Here is a 19,756-nt window from a genome sequence, read left to right on the forward strand (position 1 = left end):
CCCAGCTTGCTGGAAAGAATTCAGCCCATTCTCAGCCTCTGGGGACAAACTGGCACAGATTTCAAGCTCCAAATTAATAATCTGGTGAGCTGTAATAGAAAGAATGCAAGTATTTAAATGTAGAATCAGTTTTATTAAACTGAATGAAAGTTTTATTTAACTTCCATTTAAAAAAATTTGATAGTTTTCAGCAGTGTTTATCAAAGTGTGTCCACCCTTGCTGATTCATAACTTTGCAATACGGTGATGCGGCAGATCAACCTAAATCAGTTTCAATGCATGGAACTCACTGAAATCACAGAAGGACCCTGCTGTTACACAGAAGATACTCTGAACAGTACCTGCAATAGCATGTTGTATCTGTTTGCACTGTTAAACAAAGAGGAGAAAACAGACTGCCTTCTCACTTTCTTTTTCATTGTTGAAGACTATTTACATTTTTGTTTTATAGTTTTATTTTTGTTTTATAGTTTTATTTTTGTTTTTTAATTTTACCTACTTCATCTCTATAAATAAGGAAAAAAATTCCAACTGTTCATATTTGGCAAATGCATTAGCAATTGCTCTGAAATATCACTCTTTCTTGTACATTTTTTTCTTTTGTGGATGATATAACAGAATAATTGGGAGAACAATGCGGTGTCTACATTACTCAAAAATAGCTGTTGTTTTAACTGAGTGCAGGAAACCGACTGTGGTGGTGTCAGAATCTGGAACAGTCACCTGTCAGTCAGCTAACCTCAGGGTGTACTGCCTCCATATGAGCAGACACGGCTTCTCAGCACTGTAATTCCTAAAGACTTCTCCCTCACCTGTCATTTTTGAACAGCTATTGTCCTGAATTCAGCAACCGATACTGTAATTGCCATACACACAACCACAGACAGTCTGACAGTCATTAATATACATGAGCTCTAAGATTTATCCTCTAGTTGACCTAAATACATCTCTACCTGTTGCATATCAGGAATCTGACAATCTTATTCCCTAGAACAGTTTTGAGGACTTAAGCAAGTTCAGTCACTCACAACTGCAAATGGTTTTCATAATTGTATAATGGAGACAGTCACAGGAGACATCAGGTGTCACATTACCACTCCACTGTGGGGATTTAAAGAAGAATGAAGATTTTCTGGAGGGTGTAACCTAGACATGTAATCAGTAGGAAGCCAAAAGCTAAAAATGTAATTTGAACCTGAGTCTTATTTCAGTCTTCAGTGTATGGATTCTTCTTCCTGTGTTATTGGGTACTATTTTCCTCCCTAAAACACTTTATGTTCTGGCTGTGTTCTCCTTATTATTCCCCTCCCTTTCAGCCTCCAGCAGGAGAAATATAAAATAAAACACATACAATTAAAGAACTAACATAGATTGGTATTTTTAATATTCCAGGACTAAATTTTTGGCCTGGGTAATTTCAATGGTTGTTGTGTACCCCCTCCTTTGCCAACAGCTGTTGAAGTAGCACAACATTCAAAAGGTCTGTAATGAAGGACTTGAATCCGTGCCTATCAACCACAAGGCTACTGGCTGAATTATTTCACCTGCTCATTTTGCAGTTGCTCTAAACAAACCTAAAACAAACATGCATCACCCCCAGCTACAGTCACTTTCCTCATGTCATTCAAATTACAGAAGGCTATAGAATTTGATTTTTTTAGAACACCTCTGTAACAGTTTGTAGACATCAACTAAAAAAATAGTACTTACAAGTGTGAGATTCAATACTCCTGCCTAACAGATGGAAAAATTGAGACAAAGGCAAAATTACCTTTTCAAGATTACACAGCAAGTCAGTGGCAGAGTACAATTACAATTCAGAACCTCCTAGCTTCTAATCCTATAATCCACTTTCCAAAATCTATTAAGCACAACCAAATATGCTGTTTCAGCAATGGCCATGAATGTTCCACACCAGGTACCTCAAACTGAATGTTCAGACAATGACACATGAACTGTTTACAGCCATAATAAACATTTGAATTCAAATTACTTCACATCTCATGTTTCTCACCAGCAGCCCTACATTCAAAGGGTTTAATTAGGAAAAAAATTTTCCACATTGTAAGTTGTTGAAATAAGATGCTGAGTCAGCACTGTATAAAAGCTTGTCTTAGGCCAAAGGGAGAGATGAAAACAGTAACTTGTGCCTCTCTCTGCTGCACAGTAATCCTAGCCCTAAATATCTCTCAATTTCTGAATGCAGACCGTATTTCACACCAGCCTGGCAGAGTGAACTTGTCTCAGGGTCCCACACACCGCTGAATTCAGAAAGCCTTCCCAGGTAATGACTGGTGCTCCTCACCCTGGCAATTCTTACTTGCAGGTGTCTCAACCATCTGACACTGCTCCTGGCAAGAGAGCCCTTAAATGTCTGAGTACCTCCTCAGTAACCCACCAGCATAGTTTGCTGTGTATCCAGGAGCTGCTTGTGAGGCTGTAAGAGCACCTGCCAACTCTCTTTCCTAAAAAGCCCAACCAACAAACAGACCCTCATTTCATCTCATGCCCAATCCACAAGTCAGTCCTTACTATCCACCAGAAAAGTGGGTAGGCCTGGAAAACACTGGTTTTTTTGGTCATAAGCTGTTTACTTTAAAGGTGTACTAATAGGTAAACTCACAAGGTATCACAGAGGTTCACAGCACACAGGCCTTTTGTTCTGCTGGAACAAAACACACAGCACACACCAACAAATGTGTTGCATTAACACTGAGAATCAGAGCTTTTAAAATCTTCAGTTCCTAAGAAAGCTTAATTGTCAAAGCACGTTAAAAGTGTAAAATATTTCCAAGAAATTTCTCTGCTTACATTTTACTTTCATCCACAAGCTACGGGGCTATGGGTATTTAGAAGTTCTTTTTCATGAGCATCCAAATTTCAATCAAACCTCTCAAAGCACATCAAGTTTTCCACTACTTCAAGGTTCTTTGATTTTGAGGAGCCTTACACATTTTGAATCAATCTGTCTCTCTAGTTAGATGAAGCCAGCCTGTTCTCTGTCCTCCCACTGCCATGAATTCATTTGAATGCCCGCTAAGATGGATGTGTATGTTAACTAACCTGGCTCTTCTCTTTCCAAACCCTCATTTCCAGTGATGAGATAGATGAATGAAAAGACGAACAACCCAACCTATGGAAAACCAATAATTATTGCCTCTGGAATGCTTAGCTACAGCTTCACAGGCTTAGAGTCTCATTGTCTACAAGCACTAAACAAAAATATATAAATTATACAAGTTAATGTAAAGTTGTGGAATTACAACTGGGCAGAAAAGATCTTCAAGTCATCATACTATCCAATGTTACAGCAACTTCAAACACAGTGCTCAACCAATTTCACCTCTTCCAAGTCGGGGACACTTTCTCACAGTACTCTGGCAAACCTGTAGCTGTAATAGGACAGTTTTCTAAAAGTTTAGTTTAGCACCATTTGCCAAGAACTTGCAGTTCAGAGGATGATCTAACACTCCTGCCTCAAGCAGAGTCATATTGAGAAGTGTGAGGAATACCACTGGTGACTGACGCAATTTTGGCTCTAATTAATTAATGGATAGCAATCCACTAATTTGCATTCAATGTCTAGCTTGTCTATATGACCTCTGAGGCATTACTGCTCTCAGTCATTCTCTCCACACCTCTTAGGAGAGAGTTCTTTCAAGGGACCCAAGAAAAGAAAAATATTCTTATGCCTAACCAGTCTATGAGAGTGAGCCCAAAGCTTGGCAGAATTTTAGGGCTAGTTAGGAGGAATCTGAAATTGCCCACCTGAGTTTGAAACTATTGGTTTTGTTATCAACATCTTGGGGGGGGGAAGGGTTCAAGAAAAAAAGGGCAGTGCGCTGTAGTAATGAAAATCAATGAAGTTTATTTTTATTTCGCTTAATTAAACCCAAGTGCAACTCAGAGTCCAGTGATCCAGCTTCACCCTTCCTAATTTAACAGCGCGGTGATTTTAAGGCTTCACGATTAAGACGACGACCAGAGATCCTGAAGCCTGTTGTTTCCCACTTCAGTTCTCCGCATCCAAGGCCTGAAATTCCGGCAAGGGCCGTCAAGACCGCACCCCGCTCTCGGTGTTCCACAGATGACACACTGTCACGATTCCGGGACCCGTGTCCCCAGCTGCCAGCTCCCGGTGACCGTGGGGCTGCGGGCTCCGCCCGGCGCTACCCCTTGCGCTGCTTGTGCCGGGGGTTGCTCTTGCAGCACACGTAGAGCCGCCCGCGCCGCCGCACGATGTAGCAGTCCTTGCAGCGCCTCCTCAGCGCCGTCTTCGTCTTCAGCCCGGCGGGCGGCGGCGGCCCGGGCGGCGGCGGCACGGCCAGCAGCCCGCGGGGCGCCCGCCACGGCGGCGGGGCCCAGCTCGGACAGCCCGCGGGCAGCCCCGCCGCGCGTCCCCACGGGGCCAGCGAGCACAGGGACGAGCGGCACAGCGAGCGCAGCGGGGCGGCCGTGGCGGCGGCCCTGACCAGGAGGGACAGCATGCTCGGCACCCTGCGAGGACAGCGCGCCGGTCAGGACACACGTACCGCTCCCGCTCCCCTCCTCCTCTCCCACCGCTGCCCCCACACCACCCGCCCCGCTGAGGATACCGCTGCCCGCTCACCCCGCGGAGAGCGCCGCTCCGCGCCCGCGGCCACGCGTCCCTCCCGCCGCCGGAAGCGCGCGCAGGAACCGGGGCGGGGCCAGGCCCACCCGGGAGTCACGTGGGCGGCGCGAAGATGGCGGCGCCCGCCGCGACCTTCCGCTGGCTGCTGCCGCGGAGCCGCCCGCTGCTGGCTGCCGCCGCTGCCACCCGGCCCTATGGTGTGCGGGCCTCCGACACCGGCGAGCTGGTGACACACACGGGGCAGGTGAGCACGCGGGGCCCTGTGCGCCGGGAGGGCGGCGGGCGCGCCCCGCCGGGGCCGCGGGCAGCGCGCTTATGTGGTGTGATGTGATGTAACGTAACAGGGAGGCTTAGGGTGGACACCGGGAGGAATTTCTTGCCGTAAACACTGGTTGGGTACTGGAATCGGCCGCCCCGGGAGGCGGTGGCGCGTCCGTCCCTGGAGGTGCTCAGGAAATGGCTGGATGTGGCGCTTAGTGCCACGGTCTGCTTGACATGGTGGCGTTGGGTCCTGGTTGGGTTTGACGATGTCAGAGTTTTTTTCCAACCTAATTTATTTTGTGATTCTCCGTTCAGCGCGCACAGTGGGAATTCATGCTCCTGGGTGATCCGTACACAGGAGGTGCGCGCTGTTTCGGAAAGAAAACAAAAAACCCCCCTTGGTCAGGATCGGGGTCATTGGCCATTACCGAGCGTTCCGGTCCGAATCCGACCTGTGACCCGGCCGAAGGGTTGACAGATGGGGAGGCACCCTTGTGTCAGTCCCTTGTAACTCCAGGTTATCCCTTTTCCAACGAAGAAGCTGAGGCTGGTGTGGTGCCTTGAGATGGGAGAGAGGATGGCAGGTGGAGCTAACTTGGGGAAGCTGGCACTGTAGTTAGCAGAACAGAAATACATATGAAACCTGAATTTCCCGGTTTAGTTTATCACCTAGGTGAGACCCAGGAGTGGCATTATAAGTAATGCATTTGTGCTCATCTCTGTGATCAGGCACTTCTGTTTACCGGCTTTCATGCCAGCCCCAACACCACCAGTTTCCTTGTCTGTTGTACTTTCCAATGTGGAATTCAGTTTATTTTCTTTATTTCAGTATCTCAGTATATTTATTTTCTAAGTCTTTTTGTTCTATGTTTATAGATGTTGCTCTGTAAATAAGATCAAGTTTATTTTACACTCTAGGTATATGATGAGAAGGATTATAGAAGAGTTAGATTTGTTGGACGACAAAAGGAGGTAACTCATTCTACTATTTTTCATGGGGAGGGGGTAGTTTATGGGTTTTTTTCCTTTATCTAATAGTAGTGTCCTCAACTTCATTGTCATTAAAAAGCCTCAAATCCAAAAAGCCCCAAAAAACCCCAACAAGCAAGAAATCTACTAAATCCAAACCTCACAACCAAAGCCTACTAACCAATGAGCAAAAAAACCCAAAAAAAACAACAAAAAAAAAAAAACCCAAACTCTACAACACCAGATTGGTTTGGATTTGGGGTTTCAATGGAGTTTTTTTCACTATGATGAAAAATTTTTTTAAGGCAGCTTATGGTTGCTTCTGTCTTACCTCCCTGCTTTTGGTAAACTTGAAAAACTTAAGACTTACTCTACATTTGCTAAGTGCTTGCATTTAGAATGTTAGAGTTGTAGGCATTTGAACATCTTAAACTTGGAAGATTAAGCATGTGTTTTAAGAGGTTGCATGTTTTTAGCACATTTATATTCAGAAAAAAACACATCATTAAATACTCTGCTGAATTTTGCATCTGTTTATGTATGTTTACATCTGTTTTGAAGGTTAATTTGCTTCCGTTAGTTAAAATTCTGATCTTTACCCAAATTACATTTTTAATGAGCCTGAGAAGCATTTACTGAAAGAGTAATGAAACAAATAAAAGTAAAATGCAGGCTATTCTGAAATAATGAAGCCTCAAATGCAAAGTCTGGTAATACCAGCATCATCCAAGTGCAGTGCTCTAAAGGCGGCCCTGTTGCTGCTGCTTAAAATTTCACATACCCACTGTATGAAAAGTCCTTTAGCACTGAGTTTTCTCTGATCAAGCAGCACAGCTCCCGGAGGGATCTGCTGGCCTTTGGGATAGAAACAGAATTATTGCAGCTCAAATGTATTCCTCAATGCCTGAGCCTTTGAATAGTGCCTTAATATTAATGCTGTAAATGTTTACGTTCAACAGAGACATTAAATATGAGGTGTGGTAGTTTTTAAAGTAGTTTCATATAATTCTTCTTGTCCTAAATTAACCTGAACTAATTACACTAATTTCTGAGTTTTCATATTGAGTTTACCTCACTGTGTGACAGATACAATTTAACTCATGGTGTGTGGCAAAAGTGGGGATTCTACACGTGAAATAATTAAATGAAAATGTCACTTAAAATGCTGAATTGGCTTACTTCAGGGATGATAGTTGGCAAAGTAGGTCTCTCGCAAGTGTACCACTGGTGTCTCTGCTACTTGTGTAACTTTGTAGGAAACGCTCCTTAATCCTAATTCTCCATGGGGCAGTGGTCCCTCTAACGTGCCCTTTCCATCAAGTAATTTCAGACTCTATGTGGTGTGGAGCATCCCAGGTTTTCAGTTCAGCCCAGTTCTTCCTTCTCCAGCAAAAGCCAAGCTCTGTGTCTGCTAAGTGAGGCTTAATGCTAAGCTTTAATGGTGAAATTGGGACAAAACTTACTCATTAAATACTTTAAATGGTCTGTGCCTATTAATAGGATCTCTCTCTAGGAGCTTTGGCTTTGCCATTATCCCGCATTGTCATCTTATTACAGGGGACTCATACTGTTGTCTCCTTATCACAAAAGTTTCATACCTTCTTGGTGTTTCTCATGAGCAGTTCCTCAGAGCTCTGACTCTTTCTTCTTCTCAAAGCAGCCAACTGACCCCAGGTCCCTTCTCACCCAGCCACCCCACTCTTTTATAGCATCTGCTTCTCATTGGTTACAGCTGTGGCCTGTTAAAGTCAGGCTGCTCCTGATCTTTGATCATTGGCCCAGCTGCAACTCCTTAGGGGTAAGATTACTTTCTGCACTATCTGTATTTTCTTATATTCTATCCCCCCACAATCCCACAGTGTGTTTCAGCTGCCATTATTAGGGTTGACAGCTGTCTGTAGTCTGAATGTTGTCATGTTTCTTCTGAAGCAGAAGTTCTCCTAGTGACTGTTCTTTCTCGGTCGCTTCTTCCCTTTGCCATCAGTAGGTCCAGGTGGTTGAGTCCTGCTCGAGATCAGCCCATTCCAGCCATGGTGGCTTTCCTCTTTGGGGGGACACAGCCTCTGGACTCTTCCCCCAGTCAGGGTGTCTGGGCCTGTGTGCTTCAGGTGGCCAGGCCCAGGGGCATGGCCTAGAGTATGTGCTTATTGCCCTCGGTTCTGCCAGTCCAGCTGTTAGTGACATCCATGTGTTTTAGCTAAAATCATTGGGTCTCTGTGGAGAACAGGGGATTAGTGCTTCTGGCAAGGGCCTAAAGCAGGAAGCTGTGAGAAAACTTGTAGTGGGACAGAATATAAGAAAATACAGATAGTGCAGAGAGTAATCTTACCCCTAAGGAGTTGCAGCTGGGCCAGTGATCAAAGATTAGGAGCAGGCCTGACTTTAACAGCCACAGCTGTAACCAGTGAGAATGGGGTGGCTGGGTGAAAAGGGATCTGGAGTCAGTTGGCTGCTTTGTGAAGAAGAAAGAATCAGTGCTCTGAGGAGCTGCTCATGAGAAAACATTGAGAAGACATGAAACTTTTGTGATAGGAGACAGCAGTATGGAACCCCTGCAATAAGATGATAACAAAAGTGATAATGATAACTGCTAAACTGCATCTGCTACAGTCCAACCAAGTCATCCTGCCTCTCTGTAATCCCTAAGGTAGAGCAGGACTTATTTCAACACTGCTATTCCCACTTCAGCTCTGCCCTTTCTATTGGGCTGGTGCAGCAGCTGAAGGTGTGAGGAGGGCTCACCTCAGTGCTTGCCTGTTTTAAATATTTTCTCCTGCCTTCCCTCTACATCTTTGGAGCGAGATCAAATCCAAGTTTGGTTTTATCTCTTTGATTTCCCAGACCATGAACTGGCACAGGTGGATAGATGGGAAGAAGCAGCAACAAAATTGCCAAATTGCCACTCTGTCAGGAAAAAAATAGCCCAGTGATTTATGCTTGGGGCACGGTACATCTGGATGTGCTGAGGGAATCAGCCTCTTCCTGCTGAGTGCTGCTGTGCTTTAGTCAAAGGCTTATGTTGTAACTACAACCACTTTGCCTTATTTGTGGAGTGTTTTCCTAGACTGTGTCTTGTTTAGTAGGCTGAACCACAGACAAGTCTTAGCTATAGGGTAGATGAGAGGTCTTTGCTTCTCTCTTTCCCCACAAGTACCTTTTGTGGTTAAGAGGTGCTGGGATGAGTGGAGTTCTTGCTTCTGATCTTGAAGCAAAGGTATATAATGGCTTTATCTCCCTCCTCCTTTAGCACAAAATGAAGGATGCACAATTTTGAGTGTTATTAAGAACAGCAGTAAAAGTTCTTGCTGTTTGGTGAAAATTACATGACTTGTAGATGAAGCCTCAGACAGTGGGGTTCTTGACGTTACCATTTTCATTTTACCTAATTTTTTTGTTAACTATTTTTAGCTATCATCTTCTTTTGGCAAGGGCAAGTTCTTAGTTGGCAAAACTGACTTTTCCATTACTGTACCAAAAAATGCAGAGACTTAATGTGAGACTTGGCTGGAAGATGCTAAGTTGTTGCATACTAGGAGTATATGAAAACACCATTATGGTTCCTAGGGATTTATGTAATGGACACATAGCTGTCTTCTTCCCAAGAATCTCATATTTATTCCAATGCAGGCATGTTTACACACAGAGCAGTAGATACTGCCTCCTTTGTGCATATTATTTGATATTCATGCGTATATGTGCCTTTGAAAAAGGTGGCCCTCCTGAAATACTCTTTACCCTGAATTGTAGCAGTGGTTATCTCCTCAGTGCACACTTGGGGAGTGTTGGATTGCTGTAGGTCCTGCTGAGGGACAAGCTGCTGTGTCATCAGCCTGCCCAGACATGTGTTTTCCAGGCCATGCAGGTGTGCTCTAGGAAGAAGCCCTTCTTGTCAGTCATGTGGGTATTCAGGAAGTGTGTATGATGGATTTACAGAGTGGAATAGTGGTATTTAGAGGTTTTTCCTTTTTCTGATACTAAACAGTTTGTCTTTCTGACTGTTGTTATGCACCACATTCATGTTTTCATGAGATTCCTCTGCAGTGATAGAATAAGGTACATGGCTAGAGACTCTAAATTGCCAGCAGTTGTTTTATCTCATGCCTGACCTTACTTGTCTCACTATTATTTTTGAGTTTATCAGCAGAGATTCTTCTGCAATTTTATCATGTAGTCACTAAAGCAGAATACAGTATTGGCTAAATATTTTCTGTTCTTGTCTACTTGTTCCTGCTCACCTTTCTGCTGAATCTATTGAAACCTGAGCACTGATGTGGCCTGTATATCAGGGGAAAGAGATTACTTTTGCAGAGTTTAGTGTACAGTTCCTTGATCTGGCTTATAGCAGAGCCTTAGAGATGGTGGAGGAGTTAAGAGGAACCCCAAACAGGAATTTTTCAAAAAGGCTGTAGTGGAACTGCCTGAGGAGGCAGCAGATAGCAGTTCCTTTCTGTTTGAGTGGGGATGGTATCTGAAAGTTTCCCTCTTTTCCTTACAGGTGAACAAGAATTTTGCAATTGATTTGATAGCAGAGCAGCCTGTGAGTCAAGTTGAAAGCAGAGTGATCTCATGCGATGGTGGTGGTGGAGCTTTGGGACATCCCAAAGTATACATCAACTTGGTAATGTCATTATTCTGCATATAGCATGTTTTGCCTGTGCATTCTTTTTTTGTAAGGTTATCTGGTTTTTGGAATGCTAGTTTAACAAAATAAAATGAGTAACCACCTGAGGTGCTCGTTTTATTTGGTGCCTGATATAAGTCAGAAGAGTTAGAGGCCTTCCATTTGAAGTTATAGAGATTCCTTTTTGAAATTTTAGTTTGTTTAGTAGGACAGTACATTTTTTAAAAGAAATCAGGTGAAGTAGTAAGAGCAACCACTGAGAGTAAAAATTAACATCCTTGCTGCGTTTTGGAACTCTCATTATTTAAATGCCACCACGTAGTTTGACCATACATTTGCAGTATTTTCAGGGATATAGTTTATTTTCAATCTTGCAAGTTCAAGGGAAAAAGAAGAAAGCAAACCAAACAAACCAAATCCTCTTTCAGTCTTTGGGAATCTTGGTAGTTCTGAAGACTAAATATTTCAGTCATGGCCAGAGAATGAAGAATAAATGTTGTCTTATCCTCCTGCTGACAGCAGAGATAATTTCCAGTGTATTCTTGTTCTAGAGAGTAAAAATATTGAGGCTACTGTCCTATGACCTTAGTTGATGAGCTGTTGCTTAGGTCCTGTTCTCAGGTAGAGCCTGATTGCAGATGTTTTAAAATCTTTGTGTGCTCACCTGAACTTTGACATTTCCTAATGCTCGGAAGAATGGTGGGGAAGGGCTGGTGTCCTTAAATGTCAGTGTTGTTATGACTCCTAATTAGAATCATAAGCATTTATATTTTGAACAAAGTAATAATTTTGTAAAAATTCATTTTACATTATCTAAAGTCAAATGTTTGGAGGTTCTGATTTGTAACACTTAGGAAACACTTCAGCCTTAACTTCTGTAGCACACTCCTGATCTTTTTATGTTGATGCATTTGACATGTACCATACCGTTGAAGAATATTTGCTTCCAGTGTTTCAAAAAAGACTGAAATCTGTACTTTGGCAATATTGATTTGTTTTAAGATGGCACAAATAAATAAGAGAAAAATTGTAATTTTATAAAGTGAAAATGGAGCTGTTGTATTTTTATATTTGTGCAGGACAAAGAGACAAAGACCGGAACATGTGGATACTGTGGACTTCAGTTTAAACAGAAGCATCACTGAATGATCATCGCTGTGTGCTTGCAGATTTCTGTTCCGATGTTAACGTTCAACTATAAATAAACAAAAGATTTAGAAAGCCAAGATTTGTGTTTATCTTAACTATGGAAAGTCCAGTCTTTACATTTTTAAAACCCAGCTTGTCAGGTATTTGAGAGCTGAATGGTATTACAATATCTGCTTTGTACTTAATTTAGTTTTCATGTCTGGCAGACTTCTTGCAGGCTTAGAGTTGGTGTTTGGCTGTAGATAGGTTTGGTTTGTACTGGGTAGGTATGTATTCTTTTCAACACTGAATGAGCTGTAATTGTTTACTGGGTGATTAATTATCCTAGGTGTTTGTCTTTTGTCACTATGTGACACTCCTAATTGGTTTACGGTCCAGTATCTACAGCTAGATTCCCAAATGGAAATACAAAGATATTATGATACTCAGCATTACAGTACTCACTCCTGGAGGCAAGATTGTCAGCCCTGAATTAAGTAGCTGCTCTTGTGACCTGTTTAAAAGAAGCCACCAGTGCCTGGAATGGTAATCAGTGTGAGCTGGAGAACTACCCAAGCTGGCACGTGTGAAAGGTGAGGACATAACCATTTGCCCTTCATTTGAAGGGGTGAGAGTGTATCTGTTCTGATTGAGATTCACCCCCAAAGCCTCTCTAGGAGCTGGGTCTTGTCAGACTCAAAGCAGGCATTGCTCCATTACAGATGGTAGCTTCTGCTCCTTTAATAGAGGTAATTTGACACTGAGAGCATCTGCCTAGGCTGTGTGAGGCTGGTGTGGGACATATCTACCCACTTGCTTGATTTCACTTAGGTAGCATTCCATCATGTGAGCATGACTTTCAAACAGGGCCTCTGTCTGGAGCAGAAGGTTCTGAGTTTGGTTTGGTCTTTGCTCCACAAAGCATTTTAATCTGTTGAGAGTAAATTACTTTTTGTTTAAATGCTGGTGATGGGGCATGGTCCCAGCGAGTGCTTGCTGCTTGTCTAAAGTTTAACAGGGTAGGATTCTAAACCTGCAGTTTACATAGTTAGATTGATGTGGTTGTATCAAGTTGAACCAAATCATGTGGGCCTAAAGCTGCTTAACTTGCTTGTGTCAATATATAGATGAAGATGGACCAACTCAGGCTTAAAGCAAGGTCTGAATGGTTCTGTCTGTAGAAGTCATTTGTATAGAGGCTGTATTGCATGGACACCCCTCCTCTTTTTTCATTCACTCTACCTAGAAAAGCTTTATCTCTTTCTGTCTCTTTCCCCTTATTCTTCCCCTCACTTTTTCTCATTTCTATTGCTGCTGGTTTCAGTGATCTGGCTGTCAATTTATTCTTTGTAATGACCTAGATTTAGGAAGCACTAATTAGAGTTATGCATTCTTGTGCAGTGTAGGTTACTGAGCATGACCTTTCTATAAGGCCAGGCTCTGTTACAAAGGCTGTCATTTTGTAAAGTTAGTGCAGTGGCCAAGTTAACATATGTTGTGTTTAGAGTAGCACCTGAGCACATACAAAGATGGGAACAGAACCTTCCATGAAACCCAGTAATTTGCAATCTTATGCAAATGATCTGTCAACAGCATAAATGGAATGTTATGAACAGTTTTCTGATAAGTCTTATGCTTGAACTATCAGTGTCTCTCTTGAAGCATAAATCTGGTTGCATTTTACTCTGGCTCTCTACCAGTTTGTAGGATATTTTGGCTGGCAGAGTTCTCTCATGGTGCAATCATCTCTTCAAAGAGACCTGAAACAAATAATTGTATACAGTCCTCTTCCTTGGACCTTTGATGTTCTAATGAATAATATATCTGCTTGGATCACTGCTGCTCATAATAAATTAACAATGTTTAAATTGGCACGGCATCTGCTGAGGACCCAGACAAATCCCATCCCACTGGTCTGAACTATGGAATGCTGTTCTTGGATGTTCTCCCTGAAGTACTTGTGCTGTGTGAAGCTGTTGACACCCGTGAAACGACGGCCTCTGCTTTGCTCCAGTGATCTCCATAGGAAGACTTCAGACTTTGCTTCATATCAGTTCCTGTGTGCTAGGTTCATGTATCTACGTGGGAATGATTGTTTATATGAAGTCTTGCACTTTGAACTATGCCATCCACATACCTGTGGAAAGGCCAGCCTTGATTTGCAGGAAAAAGAAGAGGGGGAAAGCAAGAACTAAACTTTACTGGTTGCACCGAGCAGATGCATGTGGAAATGGACGTGTGAGGATAGACCAGAACACATCATATCAAAGTAAGGGTAGACTAAACCAGGTAAGTATCAAAGCAGCTTTGCAGTTCTTAGGCCACAAATTCAGACATGAAAGCAATATGGAATAAAACTTTCAGACTTAGATTCTGTTAGTCACTGTTTTGTTTATCATAAATAATTTATCCCAGGCTGGAACTACAGTCTCTGATTAGTGGAGTACAAACCATAGTTTATACTCTGTCACTAGGGGAATGGAAAGTACCAACACATGATAACGGTCTCAACTTCATCTTGTTTTCCTAGTAAAACCAGATAGGCTTTTTCCCCCTTTGTTGCTTCATTTATTAAAGTGAAAGTCACTATGTATTGAAACTCCCAAAATAAATAAGGACCATCCATATTTTTCCCCACATTACTTGGTAGCTCTCTGTCCTCTAATTAAAAATTAGCTAAAATGTATTAACAAGGCACGTTCTGTTTACAAGAGCACAAATCATTATTATGACTACGGCACAATATGTAAAAGCACTTTTTCTAAAATTTTTCATTTGCATGGCATCTGCTTGTACTCTGGAAGTTGCTTTTGTAAAAGTCTTCTCCAAATCAGCAAATTTCTAAATTTCTCACCCTCTGACCTGCCATTAGTACTTGCCCTTTTTATTTAATGCTCTTGTAAGTATCAGACAAAATACAGCATTTGTAATATCCACATTGTTGGCATTTTTTAGTGTGTTCCCTGCTAGTGGTGCACATTGTTTTGAGAGGCAATACTTGTTGGCTTAGAGCCAGTGGTAAAGGAGGCCACATGGGTGAAAAACTTATCCCCATGTTTGGTGAACAGCTAGGAGAGCTGTAAAGTTAAGTAATAATGTATGTCGTAAATGGTTAAAGGAAAATGAGAACAGAAGGCTGATAGTAGGCATAACTAAGGCAAGTATGGAGCACTGAATTTACTTTAGAATCAAGCAGATGTGTTGGTCTAACATGAGAGGGATGTGGTGGAATTGTAAAGTGGTGTAAAAAGATTGGCAAATGAAAAGATGTATGTAAATCTAATATTATGTGTTATATTATGTAATTGTATAATAGGAAGTCAATGCAGTAATTTCCAGTAATAGGCACTCAAGGGGTTGCTCTTTAGTAGCAGCTAAATTTAGCCATTTTTAAATTGGAATGCTCAGATAATGAGTTTCAACAGGGCTGTCCAATGAGCTTCCTGGAGCATTAATGCTGATTTTTTTATAAGATTTGAAGTACTGGAAGAAGAGCACAAAAATGGCTAATGTGCCAACATTCAAAGGGTAAAAGGCATGACCTGAATAATTACATGTCTGTCAGTTTGACATCACTTCTGGGCAAAATAATAAGGGACCTAATTAATAATGAATTAAAGAAGTGTTGTATAATTAGTGCCAATCAACATGAGTTATAGGAAAGCCAGACCATGTCAAGTTAGCATGATGTATTTTTGATGAAATTAGGAAAAGTGGTTGATAAAGTGTAAATGTAATATCCTCTGATTTCTTCGAAGATTAGAGTTAGTAGTCCATATTTTGATTCAGAAAGGCAAGTCTTGTGTAATCAATCAGTAACACTTCACATATTCTATATGTGTTAAAGGGTAGATAATTCTTAGGTGTGTAACTGTCAGTGTTAAATGAGACTCCTTGCTGAAGGGATGCATTCTTTTTGGACCCTCACGGCATCCTTTCTCAGTCCTATGGCACTTAGCTTCTTAGCAGTGTCCTAAAAAAAACATGTAATAGCTACTGATGGTTTGCTGAGGATTGAAAGGTTGAAGCATTGTTAAGGGAGAGGATTCAGCAGTGATTCTGTTCACTGCCACTTAGCCAAGACTAGCACAAAGCTGAATGTGTTTCAAAAATGAAATGCTGTCCATATTTATTGTAAAAAATGTATTTCTTTGAAGTGATAATTGTATCAGCCTGATTTGCAATTTATCCTGTGTGAGTAGCAGCCCTAATAACTTCAGGTTACAGGAAATACTGACTGCTGCATTTGACTAGGGGAGTTTGTTGCTCATCAAATGCTGTGAATTTCCAGCCCAATTCTGTGTCTTAAATAACTTTTATGAACTTGGGAGGGAAAAATAGAGATGTGTTCAGCAGGAACATCTTTTTGAATTTTACACGAGTGCGTTTGTTACTTGAATACCAAGTCCAGTTTGAAATCTGTGGTTCATTAATTAATATGGCTATGTTAGAGAATGTTCAGAGAAAGCCATGGTACTAATTAAAAGAGTAGAAAATGTATTGTGTAGTGAAAGATCTAACAAGCTTTGTCTTTGCATTTCCTTATAAATGAGGTTAAGAGAATGACTTGATCAGGGTCTACCAGTACAAATGCAGGGAACAAAACCTTGATAATGGGATCTTTAGTCTGGCTAAAAATGATGAGCTCTAATAGCTGGAAGCTATAGACAAGTAGATTCAGACCAGGGGAAAGGAGGCTTCACAGTGTGAAATTTATCGAACGTTGCAGTAAATTCTGAAACATTTCTGACTATTTTTAAGCTTGGTATATTCTAAAATGTGTATTAATTGAAACAAGACTGGAATCTGAAAACCATTATGGACTGTGTCCCAAAGGTAATTATATCCTTGCAGTGGTCCATTCTCAGTCTTTGAAATAAAGGATGTCTCAGGCCAGAGATAGTGGTTCCATTCAACAGTGGTGCTGTTAAAAATGCCTTCCAGACCTTTTTCTGAATAAGATTCAAGAAGGACTTGAACTTTTTTTTCCCACAAAAAGTATTCTAGTGGTCTGAGTGATGGGGACTTGAACGTTGCTGTTGCAAAATAATATTTGGCTTTGTAGCAATGTGGAAAAAGACCAAACTTCAAATCCTGATATTAGTCATGATGAAGAATTGTCATCATCTACTCAGTGTCTAACAAAGCCGAACAAACTAAAATTAAAAAAAGTCAGTGCTTCAGGACATGGACAATTAGAGGACTTCAGATCTGTTCTCACTCTCTCATTTAAGAGAACATATGTGAAATCTGCACTACCTTTTGGGATGAAAATGTAAAAGGATTGTTTCCATTCAAACTGAAGTCCAACGGTTTATTGTAATTTTATTTTTGGCAGTGTTGCTTGTGTGGTGCACTTGATGCTTATACCAGATTCTGGATTGAAGAGACTTGTACTTTTCTAAGTTTTGCTTACCCATTTGAATGCCACTCTGGATTCCAGTGGCTTCTCACATTTTCCATGGCTTTGATGAAGCAATTCCCATGCTGGATAATAACATCTTCCTCAAGAATAGCCATGGAATAAAATGTTTACTGTTTAATCATGAAATGTCTGATTTTTATGCCAATTAGCATAAATTAGACATCAGATTCAGACATTTTTGACAATCCTGAGACAATGTTAGGAAAATTTGTACTTATCAGTAAAACATCAGTCTTTTTTAATGCAAACAACAATTGAAAGGATTTTTAAAGCATATTAAAAACCAAAAATAAATTCTCAACACTTCCTCTCCCCTCTTCTCCCCCTAAAAAAAAGGCTTAAAACACACCAAGCAATGATCTTTGATAGTGGTTGCATTAAAGTGATAGAAACCCCAGACATTTTCAAAAGAGAGAAAATATTTAACTAATTATGTCCAATGGGTTGGAAAAGAGCTGATACTTATATTAAACAGTGGTGAAATATGTTCTGTTCCAATGATAAATGGAAAGGATATTAGGTATATAATTGCAGTATAGACTTTTAGACCTGCAGGACTGGATAACTTTGAGAATAATTGGTTGAAGAGCATTTCCTGTTACCTCCATTGATAGATCTTACCTCTTGGAACACAGGTGAGCATTTAGAAAACTGCAAGAAATATATTTAATACAACAATATTTAAAGATGCTGTTGATGGCACCATCTTGCTGCTCATTCTGGCTGTTTCCTGCTCCATTAAAAGAGTGTTTGGTATCTGTTAATTTACCTCCATGAAGGTTTTTGTACACTGTGTCCTGTGTGTGTATAAACCTTGGTTTACTTTTGCTAACATGCGCAGAACAAGTTTTTACTTATTTTGTGACTCATTCCTCAGCAATTTTTCAACCCATTAAAATATTGCTAGCAACAGTGAATATAATAACTTAGCATTAAGAACATTGCTGCTGCAGGCAGAAATAAAATAGCAGAGAGGGAACCCCCTTTTTATTCAAGGGACTGCACTCACCTTCTTGGATAGCATAGTGTTGGAAACTTATGCAGACTTGGTTTTCTGCTGTGTCTCGTGTGCTGCAGATTTGTTCTGGATGCTCGTTCTGTTTCTTACTGTGTGACCTTCCACTTGAGGGTATGAGATGTCATTGAGCTTGGGTGTGCTCAGCTGAGTGGTTCAAATCACTTTGTCAGCAGTTCTATCTCTGTCTTTTACATTCCTCTGAAAATATTAGCATAACCAGACACAGTTTTGTATTTCTTTCTAATTCTGGGAAACAGTTTTGCTTGGTGTCAGGCCTTGTCTAATGAGAAACATCCTTGTTTGAGAAGAATTTCCTCATTTAGAACAACTTTTTGTAATCTGCCACCTGCCTATTCCTAATTTCACCCAATAATAGAAATGCACAACAGCATAATACTTTTCCTAAAACATTCAACATTTATGGGCCTTACATCTTACAGTATAAATTTTTCCTGATACTCTATCTTCTATAAGTTGTGATAAATTTATATATTTTCTTCATTCCCTATTTTTTTCTGGTTCTAATATTTTGTTTCAGTTCTTCTGGTATGATTTTATGCATCAATAACTTATGTAGTTATTCATGACTTTGATCTGCTTTTAAAGCAGGCTCTTACCTAAAGTTGTTAACTGACTGAAAAGTGCTGAAAGCTTCAGAACAATAGTAACTTTCTTTCTGTGTCTTTTTTTTTCTTTGCAAATAGACTCTTAAGCTAGCATCTGCCTTTTTTCTGTCTGCTTGTTTTCTTCTGAGGGCATGAATTTCTGCTGAGTTGATTAGTTGGTGTCAAAATGTTAGCAGAGGGATGGACATGGCTTCTTCCCCCTACAGTTAGAGCACCCTTGCAGTAGTGCAAGGGACTGGTGGTGCAAACTTTGAAATAATGGGCACAGGCATCAGTGCTTTGGTTAAAAGAAGTATAGAAAAAAATTCCTTTCTTCTTTCCTTTTACAGCTACTTAATACAATTTAGAAGTTAGAACTGACGTGTCTGCAATGAAACCAAACTAGTCTGTGTGAGAGATACGCTTAGATTATTTCCCCTTTTCATCCCTACTTTTTGCTTTCTGTACAGTCCTCACCGAGTTCATTATATACATTACACAAGGATTTTACTAAACAGGTCTTTCAGGTCTTTTTGCAAATATATGGATGCCATTCCATGTTGGAAAATCTTAAATTAGTTACAGAGCAAATATGAGGCAGTACTTCATTATGAAAGGTAAGCAAACAGAGCCTCGTGTCATTTGAGTAAAAATATGCATGGTGTATTAGACAGTTGGAAAATTTGGGAGGAAAAAAGAAACACACAATGATTTAATACTTCTTTTTTGATGGCTTGCCACTGAAGCCAAGGAAAGTCACACTGTCAGCTCATCACTCTGAACCCCATGGTACTATCTGAAGTGCTTCATGTATCATTCATTACAGCAGGTAGAGGGACAGTGAAATGTGGTTCACTTTAGCAGGAAACTCCTTTAGGACTGTTTGGTTAAGTGACTTAATGGCTTATTCTTAATGTTCTTTTCTTTTATCTTGAGACCCTATAACTCAAAATGACCGAAAATAATTCAAATTCTTCTTGGCAGCAGGTCACCTGTGAAATATTTTCTGTCCAACTTTATTACTTTTGAATACAAAATGCCAAGAAAAACACGTATGCGTGTCTGGGCATATGAGAAACGTACAGATATATACATCTTGTATGTACATCTATGGCTC

At 40.9% G+C, this 19,756-nt stretch overlaps 2 protein-coding genes across 3 annotated transcripts; one reads left to right on the forward strand and one right to left on the reverse strand.

The window, feature by feature from the left end:
* Positions 1–3,848: 3,848 nt before the first annotated feature.
* Positions 3,849–4,742, reverse strand: MRPL36 (mitochondrial ribosomal protein L36). 2 transcript variants are annotated; one of them, XM_014264309.3, is made up of 2 exons: positions 4,610–4,742; positions 3,849–4,497 (listed from the first exon to the last, which is right to left on the reverse strand). In XM_014264309.3, exon 2 carries the CDS (start codon positions 4,485–4,487, stop codon positions 4,170–4,172), a length of 318 nt encoding a protein of 105 aa, XP_014119784.1. In that variant the 5' UTR covers positions 4,488–4,497; positions 4,610–4,742; the 3' UTR covers positions 3,849–4,169. The 2 variants fall into 2 exon arrangements, with proteins under 2 accessions (XP_014119784.1, XP_074402943.1); XM_074546842.1 differs by having other exon boundaries at positions 4,596–4,686.
* On the forward strand, positions 4,724–11,689 carry NDUFS6 (NADH:ubiquinone oxidoreductase subunit S6). Its single transcript, XM_014264243.2, has 4 exons — positions 4,724–4,856; positions 5,792–5,845; positions 10,338–10,460; positions 11,543–11,689. Exons 1-4 carry the CDS (start codon positions 4,725–4,727, stop codon positions 11,606–11,608), a joined length of 375 nt encoding a protein of 124 aa, XP_014119718.2. The 5' UTR covers position 4,724; the 3' UTR covers positions 11,609–11,689.
* The last annotated feature ends 8,067 nt before the right edge of the window (positions 11,690–19,756 follow it).

This window comes from Zonotrichia albicollis, chromosome 1, assembly GCF_047830755.1.
Source record: "Zonotrichia albicollis isolate bZonAlb1 chromosome 1, bZonAlb1.hap1, whole genome shotgun sequence".
NCBI classification, from domain to species: domain Eukaryota; kingdom Metazoa; phylum Chordata; class Aves; order Passeriformes; family Passerellidae; genus Zonotrichia; species Zonotrichia albicollis.

Bases quoted from the DNA above. Each gene is read 5' to 3' on its own strand.
- MRPL36 (XM_014264309.3), bottom strand. From the start codon at position 4,487: ATGCTGTCCCTCCTGGTCAGGGCCGCCGCCACGGCCGCCCCGCTGCGC.
- NDUFS6 (XM_014264243.2), top strand. From the start codon at position 4,725: ATGGCGGCGCCCGCCGCGACCTTCCGCTGGCTGCTGCCGCGGAGCCGC. The intron at 4,857-5,791 runs GTGAGCACGCGG...TTTACACTCTAG, and splicing joins TGGTGACACACACGGGGCAG to GTATATGATGAGAAGGATTA. The intron at 10,461-11,542 runs GTAATGTCATTA...ATATTTGTGCAG, and splicing joins CCAAAGTATACATCAACTTG to GACAAAGAGACAAAGACCGG.